General features: G+C 44.6%; 1 protein-coding gene across 2 annotated transcripts in view; it reads left to right on the top strand.

Annotated features, from left to right (window-relative positions):
• The window catches only part of crebbpa (CREB binding protein a), a 39,950-nt gene extending 23,436 nt beyond the window's left edge, over nt 1–16,514 (top strand). Inside the window, exons 11-31 of one of the 2 annotated variants that reach the window (XM_070828454.1) lie at nt 74–136; nt 305–426; nt 1,607–1,819; nt 2,164–2,487; nt 2,799–2,951; nt 3,842–4,013; nt 4,388–4,506; nt 4,621–4,860; nt 6,246–6,334; nt 7,255–7,335; nt 8,137–8,193; nt 9,019–9,096; nt 9,205–9,272; nt 9,739–9,889; nt 10,901–11,047; nt 11,153–11,266; nt 11,414–11,579; nt 11,839–12,006; nt 12,353–12,514; nt 12,741–13,022; nt 13,172–16,514. In XM_070828454.1, the coding sequence (XP_070684555.1) occupies nt 74–136; nt 305–426; nt 1,607–1,819; nt 2,164–2,487; nt 2,799–2,951; nt 3,842–4,013; nt 4,388–4,506; nt 4,621–4,860; nt 6,246–6,334; nt 7,255–7,335; nt 8,137–8,193; nt 9,019–9,096; nt 9,205–9,272; nt 9,739–9,889; nt 10,901–11,047; nt 11,153–11,266; nt 11,414–11,579; nt 11,839–12,006; nt 12,353–12,514; nt 12,741–13,022; nt 13,172–15,463 (5,261 nt within the window). In that variant the 3' untranslated portion in view covers nt 15,464–16,514. Of the gene's footprint in view, nt 1–73; nt 137–304; nt 427–1,606; nt 1,820–2,151; nt 2,488–2,798; nt 2,952–3,841; nt 4,014–4,387; nt 4,507–4,620; nt 4,861–6,245; nt 6,335–7,254; nt 7,336–8,136; nt 8,194–9,018; nt 9,097–9,204; nt 9,273–9,738; nt 9,890–10,900; nt 11,048–11,152; nt 11,267–11,413; nt 11,580–11,838; nt 12,007–12,352; nt 12,515–12,740; nt 13,023–13,171 lie in introns of both variants that reach the window. The other variant, XM_070828452.1, reaches the window with a different exon arrangement.
• Nucleotides 16,515–18,755: the final 2,241 nt, after the last annotated feature.

Genomic DNA, 18,755 nt, shown 5'->3' with positions numbered 1-18,755 from the left:
CTGGTAGTTCTTCTTCAAGCTGTGTTTGTTTTGGTTCAGCGTTTGTTTTTGTTTTTTCCATTTTGCTTTACAGATGGACCTGTTCCTCTGCCCAACATGCCAAATCAGATCATGAATCGCATGCAGGTTTCACAAGGTTCGTCTTGGATGTTGCATGTTGTACATGGTAGATTCAGATTTGGATTTTGGGACATAGTTGGTATAAACGTTCACCACGATTTCAGCATTGTTCTGTGCTTTCGCGCTCCTTGTCGAGTTGTGTATATGTCCACTGCTGAGCATTGTGGTCCACTCTTCTTCACAGGAATCAACCAGTTTAACCACATGGCTCTGCCCAACGCCCAGATATCCCAGGCACCCATGGGAGCCCGAGCTGCGTCACCCATGAACCACCCACAGCAAATGAACATGAGCTCCGTCCCAGCGGTGAGGAAGGCAGGGGGCAGAGGGGCACACAAATCACAGCACACATACACACACACACACACACACACACGCAGGCAGAGAAGTAACGTGAGCTGACACCCAGTTGCTGTAAATTCACACTCGGCTGGTTGGGTCATGAGTGGCAGTCACTGGACCAAGTGAGCATGTAACAAAAAAGCAAAAGACCTGCTGTAAGTAGAAGCGGGTAAAGAGCAGATTGTGCCAAGCAGAGCTTCTGGGAGCCCAGGTGTGTAATGGAGTCGCTGACCTTTTAGTACAAAATGATGTGCCTTGTCTTGTTAAAGAACAGGACTACAGTGAATACAAGGCGTGCATCATGAATTTCAATTTATTGTAAAAGAAGCCGTACCAATTTAATTTAAGCCATATTTAAATAATACTTAAAACAATTCTATAGAATTTGTATTCAGGCAGGCAATTTCATTTGGCTTGTGGCCACTTGAGGTTTTGTGTACTGTAAGTCAATCCAGCTTGTTACTTGTAGAGACACTTGTAGGGAGTAGAACCTGACCACCGATATTTTACAGTTTAAGATAAGATATGAATAATAATTTGTCCAAAATTCTATGTAAACCTATAATCAATGTTTGATTAGGGATGTGTGTTTCCATAATGGATTATCAGCCCTGTCAATAAACATTAATGTATTAATTATTAATCCTGTGAAATGCAAAATTTATGGTTTTCCTTGATTAAAGCTTTATTTCACACATTGACATAAGCTATTTTCGCAGCAGGGATGCATTAAATCACTTAACAATTTTGAATCGTATGAAACAAATAACGTCATCAGTCAGGATCCAGGCTCCTCTTGTTTTATAAGGAAAAACCACGTTGTCTCATTCTAATTTCAGCACTAAAGACAATAGAAACATCAGCTGGAAGCATGCACACAGACACACACACACGCACACACACACACACACAGACAAAACACTGCAACAGCTCTTCACCCACAGTCCACATACACACAAACAAGAGCACACTCATACAGCCTCATCATACATGGAGGAAACTCATTGTACTCCATCACTGCATTATTATGGAGCAGGGATGCCTGTAATGAGAGTGATCTATGCCCTGGCTCATGCTTCTGGTTTGGTCAGTGGAAACTCATGTCACTCCGCTCAAAGCAACATAATCTTTTCCTGCCTTGTAGATGGGACTGTCTCCCTCGAGGATGCCGCAGGCCCAGGGCATCATGGCCGGACATGGCGGTGGTAACATTGTAGGCCAGACAGCTAGCCAAGGGCAGTTTCTTGCTCAGACCCAGTTCCCTCCAGGATCTGCTGCAGTCGCTGCAACGGGCGCCTTGAATGTCACCGTGGGGCCTGGCATGGGCCAGCCACCAGCACAGGCTGCCGTCACCCAGGTGAGACAACAAGAGAGACGTGGGGTGTGGAGCTGTAGGAAAGAAAGTTTGATAACCGATTGGTTTGGCTGTTTTCAGCTATGATATCCCTGTAAGAGTTGCTAATTCCAACTTGCTGCTGGAGAACTAAACTCAAACTACTTTCACCAATCATACTACGCACTAATTGCTCTTAAATTGTTCTCATACCAATCACAATGTGCTCTCTTAACCTCAAATTGTGTGTGGTGTGGTGTTTGTCTGGCCTTTTGACTGTATGTTTGTCTGCTTATCGTGTCTGTGTGTGTGTCTGTGTATGTCTGCCTGCCCTTTGTGTGTGTCCTTTTCTCCAGCAGCAGCAGCAGCAGCAGCAGCAGCAGAGTGCTAACCTCCCCATGAATGCACTTGGCCCCTCGCTGGGCCCTCAGCTAGCCTCCTCCCAAACCCCCTTGCACTCTACGCCTCCGCCTGCTGCCTCCTCCGCCTCCACGGCTGGGGGGGCCACTAACCTGCCGCACCCCCAGCCCTCCAGCCGCAGCTCAACCCCCACCCTCCCTGGTCCTGGCCCTGGCCCTGCCCCAGCCCCAGCCCCGGGTGCCACCCCGCCCCGCCCCACCCAGCCCCAACCCCAGGCAGAGCTCCCCGCAGCAGCACAGACGCAGCCCCCGCCTCAGCCCCCTACCACGCCGGTGAGCCTGAGACCCTCCGCATGTCCCCCCCCCTCTGACCCCCCCCATCCCTCTGACTGCCATTTACCCACCCGTCCCATCCACATCCACCTTTCTGTCTGATAAGTGCATACTCACCACTGTTTGTAGCATCCATCACATTGGGAATGTTGTCACGTTTCAACTTAACAGACCAATGAAATCAGTATGGGAGGTGTTCATCTGTGTCGTGGCTTCAGACCTGCATGCAGAAAAGAAACTGTTCTGTCACCTAGTACCTTGTATTTACCATTTCTTCCTCTGCCTCCACCCCCCCCCCCTCTGTGTTTCAGTTGTCTCAACCAGGGGCCAGTCTGGATAACCGGGTGCCCACGCCGGCCTCTGCAGCCAGTGCCGACCTGCCTGTCCAGGAGGTCAAAACGGAGGCACACCACGATCAGCAGGAGTTTGAGGCCGCTGGCGGCAAAACTGAGCCTAAGATGGAGGTGGGTTGATTCATCCATCCATTTATTTCATGCTGCATTTTATTCAAACGTGAAAATGATCCTAACAATGAAACGGTTTGATTGAACCTGAATAAGAGAAAAACATTAAAGAGTTAATGACTCCATCTGTGCAACAGGAGAAGAAGCAGCATCCAGTCTTTGCTGTGTTACTGTAGGAAAAAAGAACAGAACTGCTTTTTACTGTAGAGTTTAAATGCATCTCGAGTAGAGGCATTCTGATTCGTCAGATCATTGTCGACCCTGACACCAGACCTTACTGAGCAGATCCAGTATCAGCCATGATATGATTGAGCCACATTAAAACAGTTTCTTTGTCTCGGTCATTATGGAATTCTGCACTTACGCTATCTATTACATTCATTCATGCAACTAGCACTTGAGTGCTACTAGCTCCATGTTTCTTAACACAAAAATGATTACAATGAGTTCCACACACCGACATATACAAACTTTAAGTTTAGGGAAAAGTGGCCAACTGGAATTGGTATTGGGAGGGAGAAAGTTGGATTGGTCTATCTTTAATTTTCATGCTTACACATTGACTCCAAGCCACAAAATTTATTTCAGTAGACAAAGTTTGGATCCAAGTCAAATTGTCGTCTTTGGTCCAAGTTGGATCAAAACGTTGGCTATTGAATACATTTTTGGGTGTCAGTGACAACATTAGGGTACCAGATTATCACACGCACACATAAAATCCTCACATTGACACACAAGCCCACAGCTGGAGAAATGATTAGGAAAATATGTTTCTCTCCAGATCATCAAACTCATACATATAAGAGACAAATCAGTCATCCAGCTCTTTTGAGGGTCAAGTCTTAAAACATGACCGGGGTCTAATGAGTCGTTTGCCTTTTTGTCTGTAGACTGACGAAGACTCTGCTTCAACGTTGGTGAAGAAAGAGGAGCCCGAGGAAAAGCCGGAGCCAATGGAGGTGGAGGAGAAGAAGCCGGAAATGAAGACAGAACCCAAAGAAGAGGAAGAGGGTGGAGCCAACAGCACTACTTCCTCATCTCCCTCTCAGTCACGGAGGAAAAGTGAGTCTGATGCTAAAAGATGAATGAAATCAGACTGATTGAAACAAGTTTCACAGCAGAGAGGATTTCCGTTATTGCCAACTCTGAGGTGGTCCTGACTTATTTTGAGTTTAATTTAAACAACATTACTGACTGTGAACAACAGACACTTGTAATCTTGTTTTGTTCCTCTTGTGAGAATATTTAGTTTATTTTGATGTTTAGACTGATTAGAAACAGGTGATTCAAATCACAAAAGTGAGTCGGGATTTGATATTGCTGTTGTTTTCAGGTTGTACTCTATAGAAAAATGTTTCAGCGGCATCGCTCTTTTTTTCAACTAACTTTTCATTGTTTTGATTACTTAGCTTGACTTTCTGTTGTTCGTATTTCAGTCTTTAAGCCAGAAGAGTTGCGCCAGGCTCTGATGCCGACTCTGGAGTCTCTCTACAGGCAGGACCCTGAGTCGCTGCCCTTCAGACAGCCGGTGGACCCCATGCTTCTGGGTATCCCGGTAGGTAGCACTACACGCACTTGCCAGTTAATATTTTCATTTAAAACAGCGGCACTATTTTAGTGCCATGGTGTTTAACGTAAAACATTTGAATTTGTGCTTTTCTCTCTGTAGGACTACTTTGACATTGTAAAGAACCCAATAGACCTGTCCACAATAAAGCGTAAGCTTGACACGGGCCAATATCAAGAGCCCTGGCAATATGTTGATGATGTGTGGCTGATGTTCAACAACGCGTGGCTCTACAACCGCAAGACGTCCCGTGTCTACAAGTACTGCTCCAAGTTGGCCGAGGTGTTTGAGTCAGAGATCGACCCCGTCATGCAGTCCCTGGGATACTGCTGTGGGAGGAAGGTGAGATGAGGGGGCATGACAACAGGGATTTTGATTTTGTCTGTTTTTATATAACCTCTAAGAAAAATAATTTTTGTCAAACAGCTGCCAAGTTATTGAAAATCAAACGTTAACTTCCTTTTTCAGTCATGGATTTTGTTTGGTAAAACAAACAAGCAAAAACAGTTTGAGTACGATGAGTCTGAGTTTTACTTTTCACTATGTGATTGTGAATACACTGTGTTCCAAATTATTATGCAAGTAGGATTTCAGTTAAATAAACTTTTTGTTTTTTGTTTTTTAATGAAACATTTCGCTTGTGGTGTTTCTCTTGTCTGTTTAAAACACTGACATCAATTTCAGACAGGTTTGATAAGGAGGTTGTTCCACATTATTAAGCAAGTGACAGTTTTATTCACTGATGAATGCCGTGCTACACTGGATGGTCCAGATGGATTGAGTTCTGGGTGGCTGGTGGATGGCCACCATGTCTCAACAAGGCTGTGACGTGAGCAAGGAGGTGGTAGGCCCCTTCAGGGTGCCCGAAGGTGTCAAAATGACCTCTGCAAAATATGTGGAGTTCCTAACGGATCATTTCCTGCCATGGTATAAAAAGAAGAACCGTCCCTTCCGGAGTAAAATAATTTTCATGCAAGACAATGCACCATCCCATGCTGCCAAAAATACCACTGAGTCCTTGGCTGCTATGGGCATAAAGGGAGAGAAAATCATGGTGTGGCTACCATCATCCCCTGACCTCAACCCTACTGAGAACCTGTGGAGCACCCTTAAAAGGAAGATCTATGAGGGTGGGCGGCAGTATACCTCAAAACAGCAGCTCTGGGAGGCAATTCTGGCATAAGCAAATGAAATCCAGGCAGAAACTATACATGGACTCACAAGTTCAATGGATGGGAGAGTTGTGAAGGTGATATTCAAGAAGGGCTCCTGTGTTAACATGTAACTTGACCTGTAAATATGTTTTTGATTGAAACAGCTTTTATTTTGAGAAAAAAATATCCTAATGCAGAAAATACAACAGATTTCTGTTTTCAGTTCTTTATAACCTATTGAATGCTTCGAAACTCTGTTGTGCATAATAATTTGGAACACTGTATTTTGAGTTATTTAATGTTGTCATCATCTGAAGTTTTGTTTAATAAAATCCTGATTATGATATAATTGTTGAGGATTTAAATTGTACCGACTGTCGTTTGTATTGACTATTTAGGAAAAAGGAACAAAAACAGCATATGTGTAATAATTTGGAACACAGTGTATTGTCCTTGACTAAAGATGAGGCAAATTTAGGTGTTTAGAGCTAAACTCCAAATACTCCCACTCCTGATAAAAAGGACCTGTTGAAAATGTTTTGACCGCCTTTTACATCTCACTTGTGTCTGCAGTACGAGTTCTCCCCTCAAACCCTCTGTTGCTATGGCAAGCAGCTCTGCACCATACCTACTGGAGGCACATACTACAGTTACCAGAACAGGTACCCAAGTCTGTGTGTGTGTATGTGGATAGATGTGTGTGTATGTGTCAGTGTGTGGCTTTGCAGTTATGGGTGGTTGTGAACCCAACTATGCACTTGGTATAAAGTGATATTGCAAATCAAATCTTACTTAATATCATATGTGTCATCATATTTGCACGCCCAGTTGTTTTTTTGCTGGTCAATAATTGCAACCATTTGAACCGTATTACCCATCCCCTGCAGCCTGGGATCTGTTCCTCTGTAGCTCCACAGGGATCCAGGCGGTAGTGCCATCCTGACAGCTTCAGCTTTAATGGCTTTGCCTCCCGGTTCTAGCAGGGCACAAGACTACAAAATGGATTTGCTCTCAACAACAACATTTATTGACGGTTCCACATAAAATGAAACCATCTGAACCCAAAAGAGCATCAGACACTGAGAACTCTGCGAAGCAGTGTGTTGATTGCTCAGCATCTATGGAGGGAATGAGTGAATTCAGAGTTATTGCCCCCTCTTTTGTACGACAGATGAGAATATAAGGCTTGATTAGGGCCACAAACGGCGTTGCACATCATTGCTTTTTTCCTCTAATTTGAAAGCCAGCAGATGACTGCTTTCACCATGTTCCCTTGCACCGCCTGCTGTATAAACCGTGTAACTGCAGCCCCTTTTTCACACTTATCTGGGCACTTTGGGAGCGGAGCAGCACAGCAGTAGTGATACAGCACAGCCTGACAGACAGCATGAGGCTCCTGCAGCGCAGTCCATTTACACTCTCAATGGGAGCTCAGGGATTTCCCGATCTCTGTTATAAAACATAAAAGACAAGTGCCCGTCTGTGCACAATTGTACTGGACACATGATGAAGTAGCTGAATAGTGACAAAAGAGCTGTGCTAAGTGTTGAATGTGCTGAATGTTTAATGTATATTTTTGCAGGTATCATTTCTGCGAGAAGTGCTTCAATGAGATCCAGGGGGAGAGTGTAACGTTAGGAGATGATCCTGCTCAGCCACAGACGTAAGTAAACTGGCTAGTGATAAACCCACAATAAAGAAAATCCCTATAAAACAAGTCGCAGTTGTACTTGTTTAGAAACACATCATGAGATGAGACCTTGTCCCTTTTTCTGGAATTTGTCACATGAGGATAGGGAAATGCTTCAATAGGGCAACCTTGCAGCTTTCAGATATTTAAGTCTTGGCCTAGAAGGTTGCATCAGAGTGTACAGTATATAATCGGATAGTGAGAATCTGCCTGTTTTTTGTTGACATTTGGATCTAAAATGTAGGTGTGGTGACATACTATTCATTATTTATCTTGTCGGATTTTAGCTTCAGATTTATCAACACGTATTTCTTTAACAGTGCCTAAGGGGTTTTGGATTCTTTTCATGTATGCGTTATTGAAGCGGCACTGAACAACAGTACACTGTGGCGGCTCTTCCTGTCCCCATGTCAGAGTGTGCTTTTGGATAGATACTGAGCCCCAATTTGCTTCTGAAGCTGCGCTTTGGCGTGTGAGCGTGTAAATGGTTAGTCTCCCCTTGATGAGCAAGTTGGCATCGTGCAAGGTAGCCCCTGCCATCATTGTATAAATAGCGTGTGAATGCGCTTTGAGTGGTCGAAAAGACCAGAAAGGTGCTATACTAGTAAGTCTGTTTACCATTTCTGTTTAAATTGTCATCGCAGCCTCACACAGAATCAGCAAGAAGAGAAAAGCAGAGCGTAGGATTACAGTTAAACAAAATGTAAGTGCATTTGTATGAATCCTGTTTTTCTTACTAGTTCTCTTTTCTTCCCCTCTTTTCTGAAACTTTAGGATGATATCAAAAGACCAGTTCGAACGGAAGAAGAATGATGTACTCGATCCTGAACCGTAAGTAGGCACAAGCTGCACACCCTTTCAGTGAGAAGGACTAATACTGACAGACATGCATGTTCTTTCTGTGGTTCTTTTTCAAAAGTTAGTCCCATGTGGGTTGAATAATCATTTTACTGCTTTTTCCTACTCGTTCCTGATCACATCTTAAGAAGTTATTTTCTGCCATCCACATCTGGCTTTGTTTGTGAGCCTTTGGTGCACAGTCTGCATATTTTCACTCTGGAGCTCTCCGATCAATCACTTTGGTTTCAGTGAGGCCCTGGGGCAACTCAGCAGCGCCACCTGCTGAGTGGAACTCAAAACTGTGTGTCCAATGACTGTATCCATCAGAGAGCATAGGCCTTTAGTTCTTTGATATGCAGTGATTGCCTTTCACGTCGTCACTCAGACTTAGTGTTAGATAAGACACAACCCTCCCACAAAGGCGCTCTTGCATTGGCTGGCTTGCAAGTGTGTAACGACTGGAGGAACACAAAGTTGAATGGAGATGTTTGTGTTGCTTGCTGCCTTAGCAGTTAAGATGTCAACATTCATACAAACGATGACCTTTCGGAACTTTAAACAATATTTGATATTTTTGCAGTGATTATTTCATATGTAAGTAAGTTCTCCAGCAGTAACTGGACGGTGCAGGTCTTATAGATTTTTGCATTTTTACCACTTGGTCAACACTCATTTTGGCAAAACTCTTTTTTCATTCATTCATGGACTCCTTGTCCCTACCCCTTATTGTGTTTTTCTGACTTCTGCAGAGATTTCTGAACTTTTTAGCCATTTTAAAATATGGACGTGTCCTATTGTGTGCTTGCTTTTCTTCAGATTTGTTGAATGTAAAGATTGTGGACGGAAGATGCACCAGATATGCGTCTTACACTACGAGGTCATTTGGCCTTCTGGGTGAGACGTCAGCCTCTACTTTTTGAAGATTTACATATTTGCATATTGTGTGTGTTAATTTTAACAGCAAGTTGTAACTTATCGCTCTCTCTCTCTCTGACTTTCCAGGTTCATCTGTGACAACTGTTTAAAGAAGAGTGGAAAAACACGGAAGGAAAACAAGTTCTCTGCAAAACGTTAGTTCAGTTCTCTGCCTTTGCGTTTCAAATAGCAGGTCCTTGACTCAGCTTTCCTTGCAGTGTGTTGTGCTGTGTTCAAAATGTCAACAGATTATTGCAGTTTTGTCTCACAAGCACTGAAGATAACATAAACCACCTCCACCTGCACATGGGCTGCATATGTCTCTCTTTTGCCTTGCAGTGGTGGCTTTGTGTCGTTTGATGTTGGCCTTGTGGTTTCACCAGTATTCTTCTGTGTTTACACCTCTGGAGAACATATGACCTTTATGGCATATGGTGCCAACAGATTTGAGCTGTCCTAGTCTCACACAGATCAGGCCTTGTTCCTTGTCTTGTTTGCTTATGTTGAAGGCTCCTGCTGGTCGAGTAAGACCAAATGTTACTCCTGCTTTTCTTTTATCCTGGAAAGTTGAAAGAATTCACATTTCTCTAAAGATTTCCCCCATATTCTCGTACATTGTAGGGCTGCAGTCGACACGATTGGGAATGTACATAGAAGACCGTGTGAATAAATACTTGAAGAGACAGAACCACCCAGAGGCCGGAGAGGTGTTTGTGCGAGTGGTGGCGAGCTCTGACAAAACGGTGGAAGTTAAACCAGGCATGAAAACCAGGTGAGAACTTCACTGACAGAAGACGGGAGGGATGGGGTGACTGTTTTTAATAAGAGGTTTTGACCCATGGTTCTCTGACTAACAAAGTCTCAGGCTGATCATTCTAAGTAGTGCATGTTTTGGTGTCTTAAAGCAGACTTTGTAATTTTAAATGATTCAGTGATTATCAATAATCAAAATAAGTATTTATTATTGATCAACTAGAATTACCTATGTCAAAAAAAAGACCAAGCATTCAACAGGTAAGATGAGTGAGGTCATAAGGCTGTAAACGACCAAATATCTGTCTCACCCTCTTTTTTTTTTTTTTTGTAGATGCACTAGTACAGCTTGTATTTGTCCTGTGCGTTTTTTTATTGTCCCCACCATACAAAGCTGAATGCCCTCTATAAAGCTTTTATACCCACTCAGAGTAATTGTGGAACCTGCATATTTGACAAGACAAAGTGCACACCCTCCCTGAGCACCTCCGCAGGTTGCTTACCGTTTCATCACACAAGATCAAAGTCTGCGATGCTCCCATCCTCGCAGGGAGGAGCCCAAGAACCTGTTATCTTCATGTTGACTGATTTTAGGCTTGTTATTGACTCAAGGCCACTTGACTTGAATTGTCTCATTATGCCCTTGAGTGTCGCTAAAAGCAGCGAGGCAACTTCTCGGCAGCCCATGACTGGTTTTCTCAAAGCCTTTATAGTCACAGTAAAATTTTCTAAAAGCTCTTAAAACTGTTACAATAAAACATGTATGTACTGTATTATGCAGCTATTGAATACTTTATTTAAGGATTTGGTTTTAAGATGTTTTGTGGCAAGATAGCTTTACAGTCTGCCCAAATAGAGTAAGAGGCAGTATCACATCCACAGCTACGTACAGTCCACAGCTTTATGTCTCTAAGGTGACCCTTCCAGCATCATATTGCATACAGATGACATGCTTTATCTGGCAATAAGCGAAGAATATCAAATAATGTTCTGCCATCTCTAATATTTGATTTTTTCTTCATTACGACAGGTTTGTGGATACGGGTGAAATGCCCGAGACCTTTCCCTACAGAACCAAAGCACTTTTTGCCTTCGAGGAGATTGATGGCGTGGACGTGTGCTTCTTTGGCATGCACGTGCAGGAGTATGGCTCTGAGTGCCCATTCCCCAACACTAGGTCTGTACATCCAATGATCGTATGTAGCACATGGCAATAAAGGAAAGGCACTTGAGGTGCTTTTTATGAGTGAAATGAACCATGTTCCCCCTCTTTTCTCTGCAGACGGGTCTACATATCATACCTTGACAGTATTCACTTCTTCAGACCTCGGATTCTACGAACAGCAGTGTATCACGAGATCCTGATTGGTTATCTAGAATATGTCAAGAAACTTGGGTGAGCCTTACTCTTTAAGCTCTGCTCTTTTCTGCCTCACCTTTTGAAAGCTCAACATGGGGAGGAGTTTCTGTAGTGAATTTGATGATTGGATTCAGCTCTTGGGCAGCAGATGTAATAACAAATACATCATCTCTGATACCGCAGGTACGCCCAGGGCCACATCTGGGCGTGTCCACCCAGTGAAGGAGACGACTACATCTTCCACTGCCATCCTCCCGACCAGAAGATCCCCAAACCTAAGAGGCTGCAGGAGTGGTACAGGAAGATGCTGGACAAAGCCTATGCAGAGAGAATTCTGCATGACTACAAGGTAAGGAGGAGAGATTTTCGTTAAAATACTGATGAATTTATTATGGGAGACAAGTGAGGTTCGCTTTACCGTGTTCCTGATCACATTTCCTTGTAGAATTCTGTGCGAATAAGTGCTAGTCTGAGCTCATCTGCCACTTTGTCATAGTTGACAAATACACGCATGGAACATACAAGTGCTCAGTATGTTGGATTGCTGACAACAGTTAAATGGCATCTTAAACAGCTTGAGTCATCCATGTTTTTTTGTTTCCTCTCAGGACATTTTCAAACAGGCGACAGAGGACCGCCTGACCAGCGCTAATGAGCTGCCGTACTTTGAAGGCGACTTCTGGCCCAACGTGCTGGAGGAGAGCATCAAGGAGCTGGAGCAGGAGGAGGAGGAGAGGAAGAAGGAGGAGAACACAGCTGCCTCTGAAACTCCTGAGGTCTGGTTTGAGGATGTGCTACTACCACAGATAGAAATTTCCACTCCACTTTCTAGTCATTAGTTTTCTCTTTGACTGCCACTTGGCACTTCCAAGCAACAGACTAAATAGTCCTGTATGTACCACTCGTTTTTACGTGTTTGGGTATAATTATTAAAATATTTTGAATAGAATGTAATGATTTGATTGATTTTAATGATGTTTTGATAATCTCATAGCATATGAAGATGGCCAAAACCCTCACTGTAATGAGTACAAACTTGACAGATGGAGAGATTGTCAACAATCAACATAGTGTGCTTTAATAAGCTGTTCCCTTTAATGTCTGTCATTGTATCTCCCACAGGGTACACCAAGTGACAGCAAAAATGCTAAGAAGAAGAACAACAAGAAGACCAATAAAAACAAGAGCAGCGTGAGCCGAGCCAATAAGAAGAAGCCTGGGATGCCGAATGTAGCCAATGATCTGTCCCAGAAGCTATATGCCACCATGGAGAAGCACAAAGAGGTCAGATTTGTTCTTTAGTAATTTATAACCGACATTAAAAGCGGTTTTGAAGAAACTTTATGGACAGTTCTGTTTTAAGGGCTGAAGGTCTGATTATGTCAAACAGTATAGTTGTTTTCATAATAGTGACGCAGTCCATAAATGTTGTGATACGTTTGAATGCCTCATCAGTTTCACTTGTGCTTCCCCAACTCACGTTTCTCTTTTTTCCTGCAATCTGCTGAAGGTGTTCTTTGTGATCCACCTCCACTCCGGCCCCATGGCCAACACCCTGCCGCCCATCGTTGACCCTGACCCCATGCTCTCTTGTGACCTGATGGATGGCCGTGACGCCTTCCTGACCCTGGCCAGGGACAAACACTGGGAGTTCAGCTCCCTCAGGAGGTGCAAGTGGAGCACCATGTGCATGCTGGTTGAACTGCACAACCAGGGGCAGGACCGCTTTGTCTACACTTGCAATGAGTGCAAGCACCATGTGGAAACACGCTGGCATTGCACTGTGTGCGAGGTGAGTTATTTCTACAGTATTGCTACTATTTGTATCCTGTTTTGTGTTTTTACGCATTAACAGCAAGAGTACATTTATGAAACTATTGACAGATGAGAATTGGTTCGACTCGCATCTAATGACTGATTCCCCATCTGTCCTTTTTGCAGGACTTTGATCTGTGCATTAGTTGTTACAACACGAAGGGACACGAGCACCAGATGGTGAAGTGGGGCCTTGGCCTGGACGACGACAGCCAAAGTGGAGAGGCTTCCAAGAGCCCACAGGAGAGCCGGCGCTTAAGTATCCAACGCTGCATCCAGTCCCTGGTCCATGCCTGTCAGTGTCGCAATGCCAACTGCTCTCTGCCGTCCTGCCAGAAGATGAAGCGAGTGGTGCAGCACACCAAGGGCTGCAAGCGCAAAACCAATGGTGGCTGCCCTGTTTGCAAGCAACTTATTGCTTTATGCTGTTATCATGCAAAGCATTGTCAGGAGAACAAGTGTCCTGTCCCGTTCTGCCTGAACATCAAGCACAAGCTTCGCCAGCAGCAGCTGCAGCACAGGCTCCAGCAGGCCCAGCTGATGAGGAGAAGAATGGCCACAATGCAAGGCAGGACCATGCCGCTACCGTCCCCGCCGGCCTCAGCTGCCCCCAGCACTCCCACTTCCCATGCCCAGCCCAACACTCCCCAGACACCCCAGCAGCCACTCTCCAACCAGCCGCAGACCCCCAACTCAGCAGGTGTCATGTCCCCCTCTTTCCCCAACGCACCTCGCAATGGCCAGCCTCAAGCACCGGTGTCTCAGGGCAAGCCTGGGCCCCAGGCCTCCCCGCTCCACCAGCAGCAGTCACCTCTTCCCCAGCCGCCTCAGCCTCCTCAACAGCTACAGCAGCAGCCTCCACTCGCTGCCGTCAAGATGGCGCGACACATCGAGATGATGGCACAGGCTCAGCAGAACCAGCAGAATTACCGGGTCAACATGAATGGCTTGCCCATGAACCCCCAGCAGCCACAGCAGCGCATGACTGGACCAATGCAGCCACCCATGCAGATGGTGCCGGGGCCCCGGGGCCCACAGGTCATGCAACCAGGCATGGCCCCAGGTCAGTGGCCTGGAGCTGCAGGGCCCATGCAGACAGCTCAGAATCAACAACCAGGCCTTGTCCCAGGCCAGACCCCACAACAGGCCATGACCTTGCAGCGAGCCATGATGGCCCCAGGACAACAACCTCAGCAGGGCCAGAGGATGCTGATTCCACAGCAGCCTGGTGCCCGGCCACAAACACCCCAGAGACCTGGTGCTATTGCGCCCAATGCCCTGCAGGACCTTCTCCGCACTCTCAAGTCTCCCAGCTCGCCCCAGCAGCAGCAGCAAGTCCTCAACATCCTCAAATCAAACCCTCAGCTAATGGCTGCGTTCATCAAACAGCGAACAGCCAAGTACCATGCCAACCAACCGCAGCAGCAGCAGCAAGCCGGTCAGCAACAGCAGCCCGGCATGCCAACAATGCAGGCCATGGCCATGCCAGGAGCGGCGGTGCAGAGGCCGGGGATGCCCCCTCAACAGCCTCAACAACCTTCTGCACAAGGCATGGCCGCATTAGGGGCTCAAGGGCAGCTGATAAATGCCGCCAACCCCCAGATCCAGGAGCTTTACCGTCGGCAGCTCTTAAGACAACAACAGCAACAGCAGCAGCAGCAACAACAGCAGCAACAGCAGCAGCAGGGAGTGATGCCCCAGGGCCATCCTGGCCAGTTCCCTGCTCAAGCGCAGGGTACAGCAGCTACATACTCCCAGCTCCGCATGCAGCAACAGCAACAGCAGATAGCCATGCAGGCAGGTGCAGGAGCAGCTGGGGGACCAATGGGACAGCTCCCACCCATGGCTCAGATGGCCCAGCCTGGCATGGGGATGGACTCCACCCAGAACTTACTGCATCAACGGATGCTCCAGCAGCAGCAACAGCAGCAGCAACTGCCCCAGCAGCAGCAGGCTGTCCTAAAGCAGCAGATGGGCTCTCCTGGCCAGCCCAGCCCCATGAGCCCCCAGACCCACCTGCTGGCTGGCCAGCCCCAGGGTGGAGCACACCTCCCTGGCCAGCCCACACTAGCCAATGCCCTGAACAACCAGGTCCGCTCCCCCGCGCCAGTGCAGTCGCCCTGTCCTCCCTCGCAACAGCAGCCCCAGCAGCGGCCACATTCCAGTCCGTCACCGCAAGTCCAGAACCAGCCCCAGCCCTCGCCGCAGCACCCACATCCACCCCACTCGGGTTCCCCTCACCCAGGACTCGGGGGCCCGCTGTCAGGGTCCATGGAGCAGGGACACTTGGGGACACCAGAACAGAGTGCCATGCTACCGCAGCTTAACACGCCCAACAGAGGGGGGCTGAACAGTGACTTGGGGATGGTGGGAGATGCCACGGGGGACACTCTGGAGAAGTTTGTGGAGGGGTTGTAGCATTTCTGCTGGGAACTTAAAAAAAAACACAATCTCTCTCCCAGGGTCCCATCCTCCCACTTCTCTTCCTCTTAGTTTCCCCTCAGACTCTTTATCCCGTTAGTGGGCTTTGTTTGTTCTTTCTAAGGTTGAGAAAGTTTTTTTGTACTGACATGTAAAAAGTTGTTTCAACTGTTGTAAAAAGAAAAAAAAAAACATTTGGTCGAGGAAAAAAAACAAAAAAAAGTCAACACTTCTAGGGAATGTAATTGTTTCCTAAACCCAAGTGATGGGTCTTTCTTCCTTAAGATGTTGAGGGATTTGCAAGTTGCTTCTTAAATGAAAATTAAATCACAAAGAATATATTTTTTGGTTGAGACCAAATGTGTTCAATACTCAATTTATTTTTGGTTTGTTTTTGGTATGGTTTCATGCCTTTCTCGTTTCTTCTCTTTTTTTTTTTTCTTTTTTTTTTATTAAAGAAAAATGTACAATTGCATTATATTATTCATATCTTTTTATTTTGTACCTTTGAAAAAGAAACTTAAAGCATTTTTTGTGTTGAACCTGTAAAATAATTTGTCTGGGTATTGGGCCAGGTTTTCGTTCTCTTCTCAAGCTGTCATTCCTGGCAATTGTAATCTAGTGTTGTACCATTACTCTAAGACGATGCGTTCAGGGACCGTTCCCCTCCTCTTTGCGTGTATGAAGAGCACTCAGTTGTATTAAAATAGGAAATGGACTGCGGCAGGTTGTGTATACACGGGCATGTATACAGGCGCACATGAAGACACTGACACAAACCCTCACGGTCACTAAAGTAACGCCAGCTCCAACTGGTTTCGCAAAACACCAACAACAAGGACTGCAGCCTACATCTCCGTGACCTGGAATTTGGAAAATCTGTCTTGCAGGTGTAGAAAATTGTTGCTTTGACATTAAAAAGAATTTGTCATACTTTTTTTTGTCATACCAATGTTGTAAAGTGTAAAGAGAGTGTGAGAAAGAGACCAGCCCCCTAAGCTGAGGTGGAATGATCACCGGTTGTTTGTTGGCCACATCTCGGATGACCCCCACCCCCCCATCCTCTAAATTTTACACTAAGCTGTGTGCTATCTAGGGATGAAGGGCACATTTGAGATTCACCCTGAGGAAAACTAAATGCTATCAACCCTCATTCCTCTCTCACAGAAACTTGAATTAGGGGGATTTACTTTTTCTCCTATTGTAAATCAAGTTATTAAGCAAAATACTATAAATATAAGGAAGAGAGAATGAAATCACTGTATAAACTGGTAAAAGACTCATTTCTTACTTATATACCATATTGTTAAATAAACTGTGTGCAACAGAAGAACTCCAGTACTCTGTTGACTCAATAATGAGGCATCACTCGTCCTGTTGGTTTGTGTCCATTTGTTTCAGCTCAGCAGTCTTTTTGTCTTCCACTCACCAGCAACAGTAGACGGAAAAATACGAGATATCAGTCAGAGAAGAGCTCCTTACCTGTGTGACTGGTCGAGGGTCACTTCTTTCTAATTAAAGAGTTTATTTTGAGATCACTATGGAACTTTAATCTCCATTTGAATTTCTACAGATTTAAAAAGTTGGCGATTTTAAAGTGAATGTTAAAGTTTACCACAGTAGCTTTTTTTTTTTTGTTTCTATCTGCACTGTGATGGAGGATAAACATCTTTCCTGTTCCTTCACCTTTATTTCACCTGCTTCACTCATTTAAATACATTAATAAATGGTGAAGTCAGCTCTGCTCAAGTCACAAGGAAATGCCCAGTATCTAAATTTAGAAAACCCATGTAGAACAAATGCTGACTGCAGCGTCAGTGGAAAATCTGAACTTGAACAAAAATCTTGAGCCTTTCAAAGGAATTGTAATTGATCAGGAACATTGACTTATATTACACTGAATCCATAATATTTCTACATTTTTGAGGTCTCAAAATCACATAATTCAAGTCATAAGCTTTGCAAGGGTCTTTTAAACACTTGAGTTTTTTCTATAAATGTACTGTTTATATGAGATTTGAAACCATCTTCAGTCCTGGCTCATAAATACATTCAGACACAACAGTTAGAAATAAGAAAGTATTGATGGTTCAAGGTTGTTGCTGTTTGGATTGTGTTTTAACCAAAGTTATGCTTCCAGCAGTGATTGTTTTACATTAGTACTGTTGATTTGCAGATGTTCAAATATCAGAAATGCAATTTGAGTGGTGCGCTTTAAGACTGCTTTATTCAAAATGACAAATTTCAGTCACTCAAGTTAAGTTTCTGCAGCAGACAACATTTATATTTGTAACAAACGGTCAGATTTTCTTAGATTCTCCCAGTTCCTGCGTGTCCTGTGATGGATGATGTGACCCACTGCATTTAAGTGTAAGTAAGGTTAAGTATTTTTTCCTCCGTGTAAGAAAAATAATAGTCTTTTCTCAGATTTTATAGACTGACAACCAGCCATATCTTAAAGGGAGAATAATTAAATAATTTAACAAGACGGGTAGAGGGTAAAACTGTGCCTCAGGATTCATGGAATATTTGAGATAAATACACAATAAGTGACTCATTTCTCAGCTCATATTATGCTTCTTACAGATAGAGCGACCTGTATTTTAAATTCAGGATATTTAAGTGTAATTGTTTGTGATGTAAAATATGCTGGTGTTTAAATACACGTTTGGTTTTTTTTTGACTGAAAATAGAGTTAATATTAATTAATCATGTAAACGATATGAATGATGGTCCTTACTGGTCCTCTGCGATGCGTTGCACTCACATGACGTGGAGGGCACTCATTCGCTCCCTCGACGTCACATGACCGGAAGCTTAAAGTGTGAACGTTTTTGAAATGAAATGAACATTACTTGTTTTATCAACCATAAAATTGATAGATGCAGCTTGAAATACATAGAAATGAGCTGTCCGACGGACTCGTGGATGAGCAACGATGAGGCGGAAAGCTAAAGAGCAAATTCATCAAAGCTGGGTGAGCATAAAGTGTTAGCATGACCAGCTAGCTGGCTAACTGACTTCTGCCTAACTGATCATTCAACCACAAACAAACGCTTTCAGACGTAAAATGTTATCCCAATTATCCCAATTAGAACACAAGTGTGTAGTTCCGTGCTTACATTGAAGGATAGCATTGCTGTTTTCCTTGAATTTTGCAGTAAAAGAGCAAAGCTGAATCTTTGACATATTGTGTTTGGGTAAATTAAAGTGTTTTTACCCTTGTTGGTCCCTGAACACAACTCCGGACACCAGTTTCTCCAACTTATACCATCTGTCTTTGCAGGCT

The sequence above is a fragment of the Pempheris klunzingeri genome, chromosome 3, assembly GCF_042242105.1.
Source record: "Pempheris klunzingeri isolate RE-2024b chromosome 3, fPemKlu1.hap1, whole genome shotgun sequence".
NCBI lineage: Eukaryota > Metazoa > Chordata > Actinopteri > Acropomatiformes > Pempheridae > Pempheris > Pempheris klunzingeri.
The sequence above is the reverse complement of the archived record's forward strand: the minus strand, read 5'-3'. Positions and strand labels throughout refer to the sequence as shown.